The sequence below is a fragment of the Phoca vitulina genome, unplaced genomic scaffold, assembly GCF_004348235.1.
Source record: "Phoca vitulina isolate PV1807 unplaced genomic scaffold, GSC_HSeal_1.0 scaffold8, whole genome shotgun sequence".
NCBI lineage: Eukaryota > Metazoa > Chordata > Mammalia > Carnivora > Phocidae > Phoca > Phoca vitulina.
In genome coordinates this window covers 56,534,395-56,551,643 of record NW_022589711.1, presented here as the reverse complement: position 1 = coordinate 56,551,643, position 17,249 = coordinate 56,534,395, and the positions used below count along the sequence as shown (strand labels likewise).

The window sequence follows — 17,249 nt, the reverse complement described above, 5'->3', positions numbered from 1 at the left end:
AGAACTGAGAGACCAGGGGACTAGAATGGTTCTGAATGTGGACGTTGATATCCCCAAGAGGCAGGGCAGAAATAGTGTGGGGAGGATTATAGTGAGCCAGGTGTGAAGATATTCAAGGAATGAAGAGGAGTATCCTGGTGGAGGGGAAATGACTTCACCAAGGCGGGTAGCAGGCGGCATGGTTTGCACGGGACTGTGTGAGGGTGAAATGAGTTGGTGCATGTGAAGTTCTCAGTACTGAGCACAGGCTCTGCGTGTCTCAGTGCTTAACCTACTGGATTTATTTTTACAGGGCAGGGGGGGCGGATTTCTCTTCATTTTAAGACCTTCTAAGGGGCAGAGCTGTTCACATAGCTCTGTGTGCCCCCAGGAGATGATAAATTCCGTGTCACTCAGTGTACCCAATAGACAAAATGAACATCTGCAGCGACAGGGCTGCCAAGGGGATTCTAGCAACCAAAGGTGATGGGTGTGTGAGTGAGTGTGGGTGTAGCAGTTGAAGGACATGGCGGGTGGGGAAGGGTGGTATCAGAGCCAGCTTCATTCTGTCATTCAGACGTGACCGAGCACGTCCCTTTTCTGGCTCAGAACCTGGCTAGATGTAGAACGGCCAGAAATAAACCTGAAAGGAACCATCAGTCTGGGTGGGATATCCCATCTGCAAGCAGATAAATGTCACATAGTGTCCTGAGAGCCAGAACGGGCACACTGGGGTCGCGTCGACCTCCGTGGAGTCAAGAAAGTGTTCAGAGCGCAGGGGCACTTAAGCTGGTGCCAGGGACGGTGCGGGTGCTGAGTGCGTGTGCCCCCATGTGAACAGGGTAGGAAAGAACATTTCGTCGGGAGGAACTTTCCTTGCAGGGCAGCAAAAGACGAAAGAGCACAGGGCATTTGGAGTGCCATAATTGAGTTAACGCTGAGAAAATCACTCCTCTTGCCTATTTTAGTTTCCCTATTTGTAATTTGGGAGAGCAACGGTACACACAGGGTAGGGCCTGGTGAGAAGCAAATGAAATGATGCATAACATTTTTATCACAAGCCCTATTGTGATCCCTTTGGGTGTATTACCTTACTTGATTATTTAAACACTCCTCCGAGATCAGCTCTTTTATTATTATTCCCATTTTACAGATAAAGAAGCTGAGTCTTAGAGGGTTGAGTAGCTTGCGGGAGGTCATGTAACTGGTGAGAGGCAGCTTGGACTCTTGCCCCGATCTGTCTAATCCCAGAGCTCTGACCCTCAACCCTGAAGCTAGTCAGTGCTGAGCACATTAGCTAGCGCTAAATAAACGGTAGCTGTTATGGTCACGATTGCTAAAGTTTCTCACCCGGAGGACTGAGGACTCTGTTATAACTTCTGCAGCGGGTTGAAGTTCACCAGGCTGCAATCTCATGAGCAGCAGTGACTGTTTCTGGAAGACTCTCATCACCTACCATAGATCTACATCAACAGTTGCGCCACTTTGTTTCAGCTAGTTGGTTTTTAGAAATCAAGAGCAGGGAGTGGTTGCTATGTCCTAGGAGGGCAAGTTGTTCTGAGCAGATGTGATTGGTAGGGGGAGGAAGATCTGCGTTAGCTGCACTCCTCTGCTCTCTGGGCACTGAACTCAAACCAAAGTCGCACGCCCCGGCAGCTTACTTACTGGGAGGATGGCAGCAAACCAGCATAAGCAAGAGGCGTCACCTAAAGAGCAGCGGGCTGCCCGTGGTGTTCCTCATGAGGGTGCCAAGAAAGAACCTTTTCCATCAGTGATGCCTGAGGAAAGCACAGACCTCTTAAGAGCTGGTGATCCTTCATTCACTCCACAAATAATTATTATCTGCCACGTGCCATATACTCCTCTAGGCCCTGCAGATAGTAGCGAAGAAGGCTGACAAGCTTTCCACGGAAGGAGTTTCCATTTTTAATAGAGGAGGCAGACGGTAAGCAAATAATAATATGAATGCCCGCATAATTGCAAACTCGTGCCACAAAAGCAACATCCATGACTGGGAAAGGGGTAGGGCTCTCAGAGAGATTTTCAGACTCTCCCAGAAGTCTGCCCGAGAGCTAGTGCTTTGAATGGATGAGGAGAGCCCTGAGTTTTTGACAAAGATCACCAGGACACCTCTCACTTTTGCCCCGTCAGACAGGCCCAGGGCCTGCCCACACCTGCCCACCTGTCAGTCTGAACCTCAGGCCTGCCGGGCGGGGGCCTCACCCTCGGTCGTGGGAGGGAGCCAGCTGTGGCCACTGTGGCTGTCTCTGCGCTCTGTGAGTGCTGCATCTCTTAGGACAGGCTTGGAGACCAGCCCGACAGCAGGTATCGAGTTGACACACAAGGTATTTTCAGTATTGTCCCTAACAGTTTCGCCTTAATTACTCCACTGACATCAGGAGCACAATAAAGGAAGTCAGACTGAGAGATGAGAAGTCCTCTCTCAGCTTGTTCCTCAACTGTTTTCAGGTCTCAATCACGTACATTTTTTCTAGATATTTGGATTTGAGTAACTTTTCATCACAATGATGTATGCACAGATAACGTTCTCTGTTTCATTTTTGTTTTAATATTTGAAGAATTTTCCCCCCGATTGCTACATAAATTCACACACAATTATTTATATATATTATATGTTATTACCTTATATATTTTAAATTAATTAATATTGTTATATATGTGTGTGTATGTGTGTATATATATATATATATATATATATTCTTTCTATCAGGTGGATGTACCCTAGTTTAACTATTTCCCTTTTGCTGAAGCCTTAGTTGTTAGCCATAGATTTTCACCATTAGAAATCTCCCAACTGAAAACTATTTTTCTTCTTGCATGTACATATTGCTTTATAAAACTCATTCTTTATCCCACTGATCCTCTTCCAAACCTCACCACACCTGTGAAAGGTCAGGAGTCCTTTATGTGCAAAGACGCCAAAATATGTCCTCTTGTTCTCCTTTCACTTATTTATTGTCTTATTTCCTGCAAGTCAAAAGCTCTTAATTCTATGACCTGGTTACTTTCTAGAAAGGTTAAGTTAATTTCTACTTGCTCCCTCAAAATATACCAATTGTATTATAACCGGGGCAGTAATGAGTATTATCATTTTGAAAACTGCTGCCTCAGGTAAATTCTATAAACTGGCATCTTAACATGCCAGTTGTCCTATTTGGGCTTCTCTCAAGATTCACCATAATTTTATATGCCTGTTAATTATGTTTTCAATTTTGTGATTTGTCCATTCACGAGGAGGGCTTGTTTATTTTGAGAAGCTTTGACTCTCTTTACCCTTTGTGCAGCTGGACTCTTTTTGTCCTTTTAATTACAGCATTTTCTTGGAGACAAGTGGGAGTTTTCATGCAAGTGACTCTATCAAAGTTTTCTTTTACTATTTTTCTACATTCCGTCAGAAGAGCTGACAAACATAGAATTCTGTTTTCACACTTTCTAAAATTATATTTTTATAATCTTTTTTCCAACACTAAGAGTAATGCATATACATTTTAGAAATTTTGGAATATACAAGAAACTGTAAAACATGAAAACATTCATTATTTTACCATCCAGGCTTACCTTATTTTGTTTTGTTTCTAGTCCTTTCTCTTTTTTACATGTACATTGAAGAAAAAAATTTTTGGATTTGATTAGAGTATTATTTACAACTATATACAACTTTTGCAACTTATTTTTTTCCAGTTAGCATTATACTGATTGAAATTTCACATATCATAAAGTGTTCTTTGATAATAAATAATCGTCTAGAGTGTATTCAGGGATGATCTGAATCTTCTCTCCCCAAATTACTATTTGTGTGACCAGCGACTGAACGATCCTTTCTTCCTAGATTGGTCTGTGGTGACTGCTTTATCCTTCTAGCATGTTCTTATCTAGTATCAGGCTATTTCTATGCCTTCTCTGCTATTCACGACCCTGAGCACAGCACCTATAATGGGCTCTTGTCTCTGTGTTTCTTTTTCTGAGCTCTCCAGGCTTCCTGGATTGAGCTGTAGTGGAAGCCAGGAAACTTGCAGAGGGGCCTGTCTACCTTGTTAATCTTTAACCCTGCCCCTGCTGGAAACCAGCTCTTACCTCCTCTTTGTTTTTTTTTGTTTTTGTTTTTTTGGCCTTTGCAGATGTTTTTTGATCATCCAGAGAAAAATGAGCCTTGGCCTCCAGACCCAATAAAGCAAACATTCCTCCCATGGAGAATAGCACTGGTTCCTAAGGACCTGAAGGGCCTGCAGCCCCAGGGGGATTAGCCAAAAGCAGGTAAGGAACACCTGGAGGCATGGGCTATGGGGGCAGCGAAAGGATACATTCCTAATTAAAAAATGGGGCGGTAGAGTGTGCTGGCCAGGAGTCACAGAGTCTCGAGGTCTGACTACAGTTTCGCTGTTGTCTTCACGTATTTGTTTAGTTCTGATTCAGTGGGGGGTGGGGGATAGGCGGTTTGCCTGGGTCTATAAACAGTAAGTGTGAGATTTGAAGTTATTCTGTGATTCAGTCCACCCTTTTTGAACACCTACTTTGTTCCAAGCCCTGCCTTTGGTACTGGGCATGTAGTGATGAGTAAACCAGGGCAGGAACCTTACTTTGAGATTTTCTTTCTGTTGCTTCAGGGTTGCCTTGTTCTTTATAGGTGACAATGTGGGTGGTACTGGATTCTTCTAGAAGCCCGGTGGGGGTAGTAAGGATTTATTGATATAGTAGCATCAGTTCAGTAATGCTTTATTGAAAACCCAGTCAATTTCGGGGACTGTGCCGGATGCTGGGGTTTCAGGCATGAGCCAGGAGGAGTTCCCCTCTAGCAGGGTCAGCAGGAAAAGCGAGCATTGCTAAACATTAGAAATGAAGGGGGAGTGGGTGCTCCATGGGAGGCCGGAAGCAGAAGGTTAACCCTGTCTGGTTGCCAGGCAAGTGGACAAGGGAGAGACCACAGCAGTGCAAAGGCCCAGAGGCTAAGACACCTGGAAAATCCAAGCTTGATATGTTTTCCCAAAGAATTAGGGGAGAAAAATTTACTACTCCTTTCCTTCCGTTTGGGCTGCTTAGAGGGAACCTCCTCAGTCCCTGTGTCTTTAGAGAAGTTGGAGAGGGGATAAAGGGTCTTGGAGCTCTCTGTTGTCTATGAGCAGAAGCTCCAGCCAGAGAGTAGACTTGGAGCCTCAACAGAGGGTGGTGTCAGGACACCTGGGGAGCCCCAAGGTGAGCTTTCAGATGAGTGTGTCCCAGGGCCATGACCTTGAAGGCTAAGGCTGTCTTAAAGTGGCAGGACTCTTGTGCAGGGCTCTTTGGAGGAGCTCGTCTTTTCTGGGACCCTCAACCTTGGAGTATAGGTGCTGGCAGGAAGGTGACCACCATCCCCTTCCGAGCCTTAACAGTGAATCGGGTCCCGCCTCCTTACCTCCTGTCTCATTTCACACATACACAAGAAAAGTTAAGTCCCAACTCTTAACTGCACCACTTCCAAATCACTCGTGCAACTTTGGAGATCAAATAAATAGGTAATAAATCGATAGATATAAAACCTCAGTTTTTTCAACTATAAATGGAGCCAATACAATTTGCTCTGCTTACGTGACAGGGTTATTCTGGGTCTCGTAAGGCTGTTACTGTGAAGGGGCCGCCTGAGGGGAAAACAGTGCCCGAGGATGAGGGCTGGGGCATGCCCATGGCCCAGGGGGTTTTTCTGGGATTGCCTGGCTGATTGACTTGTTCCTGCAGAGCCCCTAATTTCTGAGTCCTGTTTGGTCAATGCTGACTTTTCACTGTCTTTTAATACAGATGCCTTTTAGTGCAAAGACCATGAACTTTTAGAGTCAGACAGACCTAGGTTGGAATCCGGTTCTGGCACTGACTACCTGTTGACCTTGGAGAAGCCCTGTAACTCTGCTAAGCCTCAGTGTTTTCATTTTCTCCAGTGGGGCTGTGGATACTATGCCATAGTGTTGCAGTGAATACGAAATCTGACATTGCAGCTAAAGTGCCTACCATCTTGTAGGCACTTCTTAAATGCTCCATTCCCTTCTTCTTGAGTTCTTTAGCTCTCATAGCCATGGGATCAGTTTTCTGACCTGCCACAAAACCCCCTCCCCCATTTCACGACCACACGTTTGAATTTTTCTCCCGCTGTGTACATTCTGTCACTTCCCACACTTCCGCAGCTCAAGGCAAGCGCCCATTCTCCCCAGAGCCACCCGTTCCTGAAGTCCGGGGTGGTGAGAAGCATGATTTGGTCTGCCCATAGATTCCAGGAATGGTCTGGATGTCACTTACATTAAAGAGTCTCAGATGAGGACGTGAGCTCAGGTTGATGAGTCATGGCCAGTGTTCCACTCTGCCATCTCTCCCCGTCCCGCACTGCCTCCACATGACCTCCAGCCAAAGGGGCTACTCTCTGGTCTCTGTTCAGAACACTTCCTGTGCCTTTGCAATGACTTAGTTCAAATACCATTTCTGCTGGTCATCCCAGAACTCCATGAGTGAGAGAGAGATTATTCTACAGAAAACCTAGGTAGAGACAGGTTTAGTGACTTGTCCAAAGTCACCAAGAATGGGGGGGGAACCCAGGTTTTGTGAATACCTAGTCCAGTACTTTTACCCCTTGTCCCGGATATCCTTAGCACTGGGCTCCATAGGAAGGAACTATGGATCCCTAGTGGGTTAGCAAAACCCCAGGGGTGATTGCTTAGACTCACTACGGTAAATAAACCCAGTTATTTAAGAAAGAATTTAATGTTTTCCAGAAGATACAGACATTGTTTGAGTTCAAAGTACTTCCATCTTCCATTCAGTTACGCAATAAATTCTGAGAAAACAAAGTAGGGCTTTACCCAGATATAAAGGGGACTATGAGGCTCTATTTTTGTAATAAAATCCATTTGCCAGAACGTTCAGCAGTTCTGTGAATGCTTATGCTGAAAAGGACATGGATTATGGAATCAAGTGCTCTTGGATTTGAACTTTAGTGCTACCGTTTACTCAGCTTTGTGATCCTAGGCACTTCTCTTAACCTCTCAGAGCCTTAGGCTGCTAATCTACAGATACGGAGATTGTAACACCTTCCTGGCTAGTGATGGTCAGACCTCTCCGCACAGCTCTGGGGATGCCCTTCCTACTAGACTCTCATGTACATACATGGTGCCGGCTGGAGCTGTACGTGGCGGGGCCCTGGTCTATGGAGAAATTAGGTGAAATAACATCTTACACACTTGATGCATCTTTGTTTTTATCTCCTTAATTTGTCACGTATCTGCTGTCTTACCAAGATTTCCTCTCCTCTACCACGAGATGAGGCAGCTTCCTGCCACTTGATAGTACTCTTGCAGGGCACTCTGTGAAGCCAGGTGTTATGCTGTAAGCTAACTACCGGTTTTCTTCTCAAGCAGGAGTCCAACATCACAGCCCTCAGAGAGATGCGCCACAGGTCTATGGCACTGTCTGGACAGAGGTCTGGCAATTTTAAAAGGTTGCTGGGCCCCTTAGGATTTTAGGGAGTTTGGATTCTTCTGAGGTAGACCAGTCATCCTGCTCTTCCTTTTTCCTCCTAGTTTTCTCCTAGTTTTTCAAGTATGCATGTGTTCATTGAACACACAGCATAAGGCCCCAGGAGTCCAGTGGTGTGTAAGCTCTGGTTCCTGACCTTACCAAGCTCAGGGTGCAGTCAGGGAGCTAGACCAAGACAACACAAAACTAAGAGTTAGGGTGTAAAAAGGAATGGCAGGAGAATACAGAAAGTGTTCATGGCTCGGAGAGGAAAAGGGGAGTGTCTGAGGACTGCTGTCTACATTCAAAGCCCAAACTGAGGCCGAATGTTTACTTCAAGTTGTTGCAGGCTGCAGGCCTGGTGGGAGGTAGACCAAAGGCTGGAAGTGAGTCTCCTCACTCTGAATCCATTGCCCAGCTCATCACTCCACCTCTTGCCTGTCACTACTTTTAGATTTTGTTCACATCGGTTTTTTTTTGTGTTTTGTTTTTTGGTTTTTGGTTTTTTTGCCTCATCCTACCTTTTCTAGGCTTGTTTTCTGCTCAGAACAGAGTGGCTGCCCTGAACACATCTTTCATTATGATTCACACCAACCTGAAGAAAAAGTTCAGCTGCTGCGTGCTGGCCTTTCTCCTGTTTGCAGTCATCTGTGTGTGGAAGGAGAAGAAGAAAGGGAGTTACTATGATTCCCTTAAGTTGGAAACCAAGGAATTCCAGCTGTTGAGAGGTCTGGAGAAACAGGCTGTGACTTCCAGCAGCACCCAGAATCCCCCCAGGGGCCGCCAGGCCCTCAGCAGTCCCCGGGGCCCAGCCAAGGCCAAGCCTGAGGTCTCCTTCCAGGTGTGGAACAAGGACAGCTCTTCCAAAAACCTCGTCCCCAGGCTGCAGAAGATCTGGAGGAATTATCTGAATATGAACAAGTACAAAGTGTCCTATAAGGGGCCAGGGCCCGGTGTCAAGTTCAGCGCAGAGGCCCTGCACTGCCACCTCCGGGACCATGTGAACGTCTCCATGGTAGAGGCCACAGATTTTCCCTTCAACACCTCTGAATGGGAGGGTTTCCTGCCCAAGGAAAACATCAGGACCAAGGCTGGGCCATGGGGCAGGTGTGCTGTTGTCTCATCAGCCGGATCGCTGAAGTCCTCCCAGCTGGGCCGAGAAATAGGTGGGTTCTGCGGTGTTAGGGCTGCTCCTCTGGGGCCGAGTGTGTGCTTGGGACTAGAAAGGAGCAGCCCAAGTAGGGCTTGTGACCTAGCACAGTGGGCCCACCGCAGAGTTTTGCAGCCTTCTCGCGTGACTGAGAGGTACCTCGGGGGCAGCCGAACGGGTGGGGATCCATCCAGGCTCCCGGCATCTTTATCAGTGAGAACAGCTTTGCTTTTCTCTGTTTTAAATAGTGCTGTTCTGGGGCGCCTGGGTGGCTCAGTTGGTTGGGCAACTGCCTTCAGCTCGGGTCGTGATCCCGGGGTTCTGGGATCGAGCCCCATATCGGGCTCCCTGCTCGGCGGGGAGCCTGCTTCTCCCTCTCCCCCCTGCTCGTGCTCTCTCTCTCTGTATCTCTGTGTCTCAAATGAATAAATAAAATCTTTGAAAAAGAATAGTGCTGTTCTACAGAAGATATTGTTGGAAGAGTTCTGCCGCTACCAATAGGCACCACACGGGAACTGACTTCTAAAAATAATAGAAGCACTGATTTCTCCTATCTCTTCTGGTCCTGAAATTCTGTAATTTTACTGGCTAGTTGAGGATTAATTGTCTCTCTTGGCTTTAACTACCTGAATAATTTTCAGCCTTTCTGTTTGAGGATCATTAATTAGAGTAGGAATTCTTAACTTGGGGACTGTAGACCAACTTTAGGGGGTTCACGAATCCCTAAAGCTGTGTGCAAAATCCCTGTGGATTAGGTGTGCATACAGTGTGTGTGTGTGTGTGGTAAGTCAGTCTGTACATTTTTCCAGAGAAAAAGTCCATAGCTTCCAGTCGATTATTCTCAGAGGTGTCTGTGACCCAAAAAAGGCTAAAAGTCACTGGTCAGAATATATCAACTTGCTTTTTTTTTTTTTAAATCCTTCACAGTTAATAAAGATGGAAGGTCTGTCCATGTTTGTAAACATGTGTACAACACAAAGCTTAGGGCTTTGGGCTTAGGGCTCCCTAGTTCCCTTATTTTGAGAGAATGTGTTTTCCATTATTGTGAAATGAATCAGGCTAAAGGAAGCAGAGCACAGAAAGCCTTGCTCTTCTTGCAGGCTCTGGAAGGTACTGGAGCAGGTGAGGTCATACGTCTCCTGTTTTATTCCCTTCCTGTGACTGCCAGGAAAAAGGGTCTGAAACCAAGCACAGGCTCTCAAAGGAAGAACAGGAGAGGAGACCCAAATTGGATTCTCTGGAGCAGGAAGAAGTGGTGAGATCACATTCTGTGCCTTCCCAAATAGGCAGCACTCACTAATAAAGGCTGCCAAGATAACTGGCCCCGCCCCAACTTTTGCTTTTGCCTTTTTGGTTTCTTTTGGACTTTGTTTTCTAGAAGCTCAGTGTGACTGGTTTTTGCTCACCCATAATGTAACTAAATTCCTTTCTTTCTTCCTGATTTTTGCTCTATAATGGTAATGTTTTGAATATCCCAGGGGCTAGCGGATCCTCTTCTTCATGTAAACTCATCACTGACAGCCTGGCCAGAACTGGGTTACAGTTTCCGGCAGAGCCCGATACTTCTATGAATCAGAACTACAATCTTGATGCACTCCGTGAAAGTTTGGAGTGATTTACGTACACAGTAAAATAAACTTTTTCTGTAGACTACAGTTAGAATTTCAAGTATGTATTTCCCTAGAAAGACTTTGCTCTTGAGATGTAACGAACATTGCATGTTGGACTTCCAGTGTTCTGCCCTTTCAATAGGGCATTCCCCTGGGCATTTAGTCTAACAAATGTTTTAAGGAATTCATTCATTCTTGTATTCATTCATGGAGCTTTCAACCTCATGGAGCAGGAGCTTAGAATACAAAGGGGAAAGAGACTGGGAAGGCCCTTTGCTGAAGGCCTGGGAGTATCAGGCAGCATGACAGGCCCACAGCCTTTCCACTATACCTGGAATTTGTCCCGCTTATTGCTGACTATTGAGCATATTGGATGGCTTTAAATTGTTTGCTCTTACAAATTGTACTGCTAACAGGGTTTTTGTGCAGATGACTTAACTGCCTAAAGGGGAAATATCCACAGCCATGGGGCTAGACCAAAGTAAGATAAGTTTTGTGGCTCTTTTTTGTCCATTGCAAAATTGTTTACCGGAGGGATTGTAATAATGTACTGTGTCTCCAGCAGTCCCTCAAGCCAGCCAGCGGTGGGCACAGCCATTTTCAATTATTTTTGATACATGTACCCATAAGGTATCTTAGATTGGCTTGAGTTTCCATGTCAAACAATAGCATATTTGTAAAACATTATGACCGACAGGAGTAATGCTTATCGTGCATCTGCTGTGAGCCTAGCGCGCCTTGCCTTTGAATCCTTCCAGGAATTCTGTGATAAGGGGACAATTATTGTTCCCAGTGAACTGGTGAGCTAAGTGTTGAGTCTCAGAGATCATACAACTGGTGAATAGTGGACTGGGACTTGAAACCGGGGCCTTCGACTCCAAGGCCCACATGCTCATCCCCTCTGCTCTTGCGCCTGTGGTTGTTGCTTTATAATAAAATTTCTGGTGTGATGAATCCCTTGTCAGGTTAAAAAAAAATCCCATGATATTCTTGCTTCCTTGCTCTCCTGCAGGGAAGGAGAAGTGCATTCTGAGTTGAGGCAAAAGCAAGAAGCAAAGGCTGCGTGGGGGAAAAGTGCAGAGTGTGTTGGGCTGGGATGTGGGACCCTGCAGGGTGAAGGGGGCTGAGGAGTAAGGCCAGAAAGGTAGGCAGGGGTCAGCTCCTACAGAAAGTTGACAGTCACAATCGAGACTTTGGGTTTCATTCTTTAAGCCAGGAGTCCTAGAAGGATTTTGAGTGAGCAAGTGATGGGCTCATGTGTGTTTTGGAGAGATTTCTCATTTCTCTGAACCCCCTTGTCTATGGGGACTGCTATGTAATCTATTATTAGGGATTACTGCCACTTCCGGGTGAGAAGTGCCAGGCCTGTTTGAGCGGTGATCATGGTGGTGGAAAGAACGAGTTTGATTTGAGAAGAGACAGAAATTGGTGTCTAACTAGAAATGACCTTGAGTGACAGGTGGGAGCCAGGGTTTCTAGCCTGGAAGCAGGCGAGCTCATTATGGGGGAGCATGCTTCTGGAGGAGGACAGGTGTGCGTCGGAGGTGCTGAATCGGAAGTATTTGTGGATTTCCCTGAGTAGATATCTATGCGGTTGGGTATTTGATTCCAGGGAAGGGTCAGGCGGGAGGAGATGAGATTGAGGAATCATTTGTCCCCAGGTGACAGTTGCAGTCCAGGAGAGAGGGCTGAGGAGAAAGCCTAGGGAAAGTGTACATTTAAGAGACAGGGAAAAGCACAGGGAAGGCAGAGACATTCAGAAGGCCGGTGAGAAGGCCCAGGGAGAAGCAGGTGTTTGCCATATGATGGAAGGCAAGGGGAGTGGAGTTTGGGCAGAGTTGGGGCAGATGGAGTTCTTGTGCAGAGTGAGGACTGAGAAGACATCCTTGGGTTGTGGAGCTCAGAAAGTATGATTATTTATATCAGGGGTCAGCAAACATTTCCTGTGAAGGGCCAGACAGCAAATACTTTTGGTTTTCAGGCCATACAGTGTCTCTCACAGCTCCTCAGCTCGGCCGTCTTCGTGCAAAAGCAAACCAGACCATAGTAAATGAATGGGCCTGGCTATGTTTCAGTAAAACTTTATTTACAAAAACAGAGAACAGGCCAGATTTGTCCTTCAGGCCATAATTTCCCGGCCCGGATCTATATTATATCGAGTTTACCTAACCAGGACCAGAATATAGCCTTCCAAATATGATTCATTAAGCTACTTTGAAAATATAAAAAAAGCTTGGTCTAAATTGTGATAAAATTTCTTTCATAACAATTTCCAGCTATTTAGAGTTACCATACCCAGAGGCAGTGGATTTTGGCATACTGATGAGTTCACTAAGGAGCCGATTCTGTTACGTAGTCTAGGCATGCAGTTACATCCTGTGCATATCATGGCGCATTTATTTCTGCGTTTTCTAATTTGTGTCTTTTCCTGTCCTCTAATTCTGAGTTCAACCGAAGTGGTGGCCCCTGTTTTCTGCAGCCTTCCCCTTGCAAAGCCTCGTTTGCTGGGCTCCTGGGAGCTGTGGATTTTTCCTGGTGATTTCCTGGAGGCCCATTTGATTTCAGAACTTCTTCCGCCTTCAATAGCAAAGGACAGTTTGGCCAACAAGGATGCTCTCCTCTTTCTTTATGAACTTAGTGGCCTGTTTGAAAGTTTTCTTCTTTGACTGATTTTTTTTTTCTTCTTAGAATAAAGTCCACATTTCATACCTGGCCTCCACAGCCTGTGTGGCCTGGTTCCGGCCAGCTTTTGTAGCTATGTCTTTTCTTTCTCTTGCCCTCACTCACTTGTCTCCAGCCTCACTTGTCTCCAGCTGAGTCCTTATTGCCCTTGGGGTCCAGACAGTGCCGCATCCTCTGGCTGGAATATACTTCCCTGAACCCTTCCCGTGCTCGGCCCTCCTTTGGGTTCAGCTCCGAGGCGTGTCCTGAATCATCACTCTCTCCAGAGGAGATTCCCTCAGCGTCTCTGTCACACCGCTTAGTTTATTTATGCCATAGCATCAGCCACAGTCTGTCATTATCTCAAGTGTTGGTGGTTGTATTTATTGGCTCCCTCCTTGCTGTAGATTGCAAAATCTCTGAGAGCAAGGACCTTGTCTTTCTTGTTCACGGCCATTGTCTCCGGCACCTAGAACTGTGCTTGATGGGGAGGAGGGGCTTAGTCAGGATTTGTTGAGTGAACAAAAGCATTTTCTTTTCTTATGGTCAATACCAAGGATGGATCGTCAGCCTCCGGTGCTGGGTGTTCTCCATTAAGCCTCCCAACCCACGCTCCTCCCTTTTCTGTTGGACTCTGTGCCCGGGGAAATTGAATTTGGGACTGTGTCAACTGGGCTTCCTGGCCCTCTGGCTTTTATTTGGGGCTGGACAACAGAAGTGCTGCTCCAAAACTGAGAAGGAGGAGAGTGAAGTCGGGGTGTCTGTCCCCCCAGCTCTCTCCTTGCAGAATACCCACGGGCTGCTGCTTTCCCTCGGCTCAAAGTTCAGCCCCTTTCAAGCAGCCTCTCTGTCTGAGGCCTGCTCTCTCTCTCTCTCTCTTCCCTCAGGCCGAGAAGTCAGAGGGAAGGAGGAAAGAGCAGATGGGGTATTGATTCCCTTCTTGCCGGCTGGACGTTAGCAGGAGCCGTGTTCCCCTCAGGGCCACCACTCCCAACAGGTGGCCATCTTCAGTTCAGGGCCCCTGCTCTTCTGGCCACATCAGATGTGGGGGGTTGTAGGGGCCGCTTCTGCAGCCCACCCCGGGGTATTGGCCATTCCTTGTTGATTTCTTGAAATCCTACCTACAACGTTGTAAATAGTCCTTTTATTCAGTGACTTTTCTTCTCAGTGACTCCATCTGACTTTGTCATGTTGTGGTGCTGGGATGCCCACACTAATAATTTGCTCACCTGTGAAATGGGGAAGCTGACCGAGTGATGTTTCTGATGGATCTGCGTTTCTGGTGTGATTACTGCTGGGTCACTTTTGAAGACGGTGACTGATACTGACAAACGTGTTGCAATCTGAGTTGTGTAAAGGTGTGCCTTCTGCCCTATTTGAAGTTCAGGGTGCCTGCCCTGTAAGCTGATAAAGTTTGGACTCTGCACATCTCATGTAATTTTCAAACCATCTTGATGAAATTTGTCCTAGGATTGAGATAGGGTTGTTTTTGTGACTAGATGATATGTCTAGATTCCTGAGGTTCAAAACATATGTTAGAAATGAAATAAAGAGGGAGGCTTTCACCCCTTAATTCTGTGAGTATTCTTTTTTCAGATCATCTTGTATTGAGCCACCCCAAATAAATTTCCCACAGGGAGGGAAAAAGAACAACAGAAAATTGGGCTGACCTCCAAACCTTGTGCAGATTTCAGTGGTGATCCTCAAACTTGCTTGATCAAGTCAGGTTGGGATGAGCTCCTAGGAGGTTGGCTCAAGGTTGAGATAGATCTTAAAAGTCATTAGTTCTCTCCCCCAGAAGATTGGTCAGTGCCACATAGAGAAACTTCTCCAAGTCTTCCAAACTCTGCTGAAACAGCTACGGGCACAGGGAACTAGAGCCAGGGAGTGAATGGATTTTTAAAAACATGGTCTGTTTGATCTTGCCTGGATTTAGGACATTGTTTCTGGCAAAGAGTTTTTCTTTTTCGATAGAAAATGTGGGATTCAGTTTTGATCTATGACCTCCTTTTCCACCTCTGCCACCACCCAGGCTTGTGACCCTTCCTGGGCCTCAGGTTCCTAATAGCACACTTAGGGAGTTGTCTTGGAAACCATAGTAAATCCCTCTGATTTGCTGAGCACTGCAAGCTTCTCAGAGTGCTATGAGGACTTTGCACTTGTGGGTGACACCGAGCTTATTGTAGCATCTTCCTTTTTCTGACAGGGATGGAAGTATGACCTACTGGTAATACCAAGAGAATATTTGGGTTGCTCCTTTGGTGGCTGGGACAGCTATTCCACATGAGGTAGCCCACCAGCCCTGGTCACCTCTCTGCCGTGTTAAGGCACACTGGAGTCATGGAAGGGATTTCAGGGTTGCCCAATATGAGCCTTGTTAGCTTCTGCAGTGGCCAGGCGGACGGTCGGTCATCTCTGTCTACAAACTGTGCCAGATTGCCCCATACAAATATGATCGTTTTCCCCTCTGGTGGGGATCATGATGGGATAAAGACTGGGAAGTATGATTCTCTTGCCCCTCCCCTTCTTCCTGCCCTCTCTCCCTCTAGAACTTCCTCTGTTTCTGCATGTTGCTGGTGCTCATCACCTCTTTTCTGTTTCCTTGTGGTTTATAGACGATCATGACGCAGTCCTGAGGTTTAATGGGGCGCCCACAGCCAGTTTCCAACAAGATGTGGGCACGAAAACCACCATTCGCCTGATGAACTCTCAGGTAAAATTTCTTCTGTGCAGATCTGGAGTGAGAGAAGGACCACAGTGTGGGCTCTAATGTAGACCCCACTTGCTGGGAGCACATCAGAGCCGCCAAGTTAATTAAGTCCCGTGACCTTCCTGAGTCCTGGAGTCCAAGACCCAAACTGGGGATGTGTTCATGATAAAGCCCCTGTGGCATTACGTGGCATTAACAGAGGTGTCCAGTGCCCCAAGAAAGGAGAGTTCTGCTGTCCCCATAGCTGCCAGGTTTTATCTGGAATATTGCATGAGGGACAACATGGCAGAGAATATCAGAGTGAGGGATGCTGGGGAACGTAAGTGAAGCAATGAATGTGGGCGTGTTTGATAAGCTGTAAAATAGTATACAAGTATTGTAACACATCATCACGAGATGATGATGTGTTACATGGCGCTCGAATTCACGTATTGCCTCATGAATTCCCCTAGAGAATTAGTTTCCTGAAGTATTTCCAGGTAGTATACGCTGATTTCTCAAAACTAATGGGGACTTGAGAAATACTCTTGCCACAAAGTTCTGTTAATAGATTTTAATTAGTGGTAAAAAACAAACAAACAAAAACAAAACTGGATGACACATATATCAAAACTAGCGTGAGAGGTCTGCAAACCCACTCACCTCACTCACGACCATCGATGTTCATTGTTTTCTGCGTAAACACATAAACCTCAGGTGTTTTTATGTCAATGTATAATCTCTGTACATTGCCTAGGACTCCATGGGCATGGAGCACACCCTGGGAGTGAACATAAGTGCCCTTTCAGTACTGTTCCAATACACCTGCATTTCTCCACTCCTCTGCCATAAGGCTCCACTTCCGTTTCTCTCAGATCTCTTCACTGCTTGCCCCTCAGGAACTCACCAGCTGGGCAGAAGCTGCTTCTTGCATGGTCCACTTTCCATCTGAGGCCCACAGTCCTAGGAACCTTTGTATGAAGGAACTTGGATTGATCAATTTAACTTCTTTGCAAGTGGCTGCCATCTTGTTTTCTGTTCTTTCTCAAATCCCTTGATGATGATATCACTTTCTGTCATCGTAATATCCTCAGTGGACTCTATGTGCTTTCAATTCCTATTTATTATTCAACCTTATATTTTGGGCTTTTATATTACTTTTATTATAAACTATAAGAGGGCAGATTAAAAGAAATAGATTGGTCAGCAAGAGACTCTCTGGAGGACATGGCACCACAGCTAGACTTTGAAATATGGGTGGGATTTGGAGAAATAGTAATAGGGAGGCATTCTAAGAAGTGGTATTGGCAGGACAGAGACACAGGGGAAATGAGGGAGATGTCCAAACAGGTCTGGCTGGTGTGGGGCTGGGGATGGATTTGTGTTGCCCTATAGAGGGAGATGAGGCTGGAGCTTCATGGCTGCTTGGACTCTGGCAAGTCTAGAAAATAAGGCAGAGGAGGTGGGATGAGCTTTCCCTTCTTTCTCCTTTTCCTTCTCGTGCCCCAGAGAAATCGTGGAGCTGGAGAGTACCTCAAGAAGTGCTACAGTGTAACCTCTATTTCTGAATCCACCTTTGCCTCCCTCCCCCCAACCCTTTCACAAATATGGACAGGACTGAGTAGAATGTGGTAGTCAATACATAGATCTGCAGTCAGCCTGCCTAGGG

General features: G+C 46.2%; 1 protein-coding gene across 12 annotated transcripts in view; it reads left to right on the top strand.

Annotated features, from left to right (window-relative positions):
• The window catches only part of ST6GAL1 (ST6 beta-galactoside alpha-2,6-sialyltransferase 1), a 118,272-nt gene that overhangs the window by 81,366 nt on the left and 19,657 nt on the right, over window positions 1-17,249 (top strand). For 9 of the 12 annotated variants that reach the window (XM_032406939.1, XM_032406936.1, XM_032406935.1 and 6 more), the window contains 3 exons: window positions 4,119-4,254; window positions 8,001-8,636; window positions 15,507-15,604. In XM_032406939.1, coding sequence (XP_032262830.1) covers window positions 8,051-8,636; window positions 15,507-15,604 — 684 coding nt within the window. In that variant the 5' untranslated portion in view covers window positions 4,119-4,254; window positions 8,001-8,050. The remainder of the gene's footprint in view (window positions 1-4,118; window positions 4,255-8,000; window positions 8,637-15,506; window positions 15,605-17,249) is intronic. The other 3 variants (XM_032406945.1, XM_032406944.1, XM_032406943.1) reach the window with 2 other exon arrangements.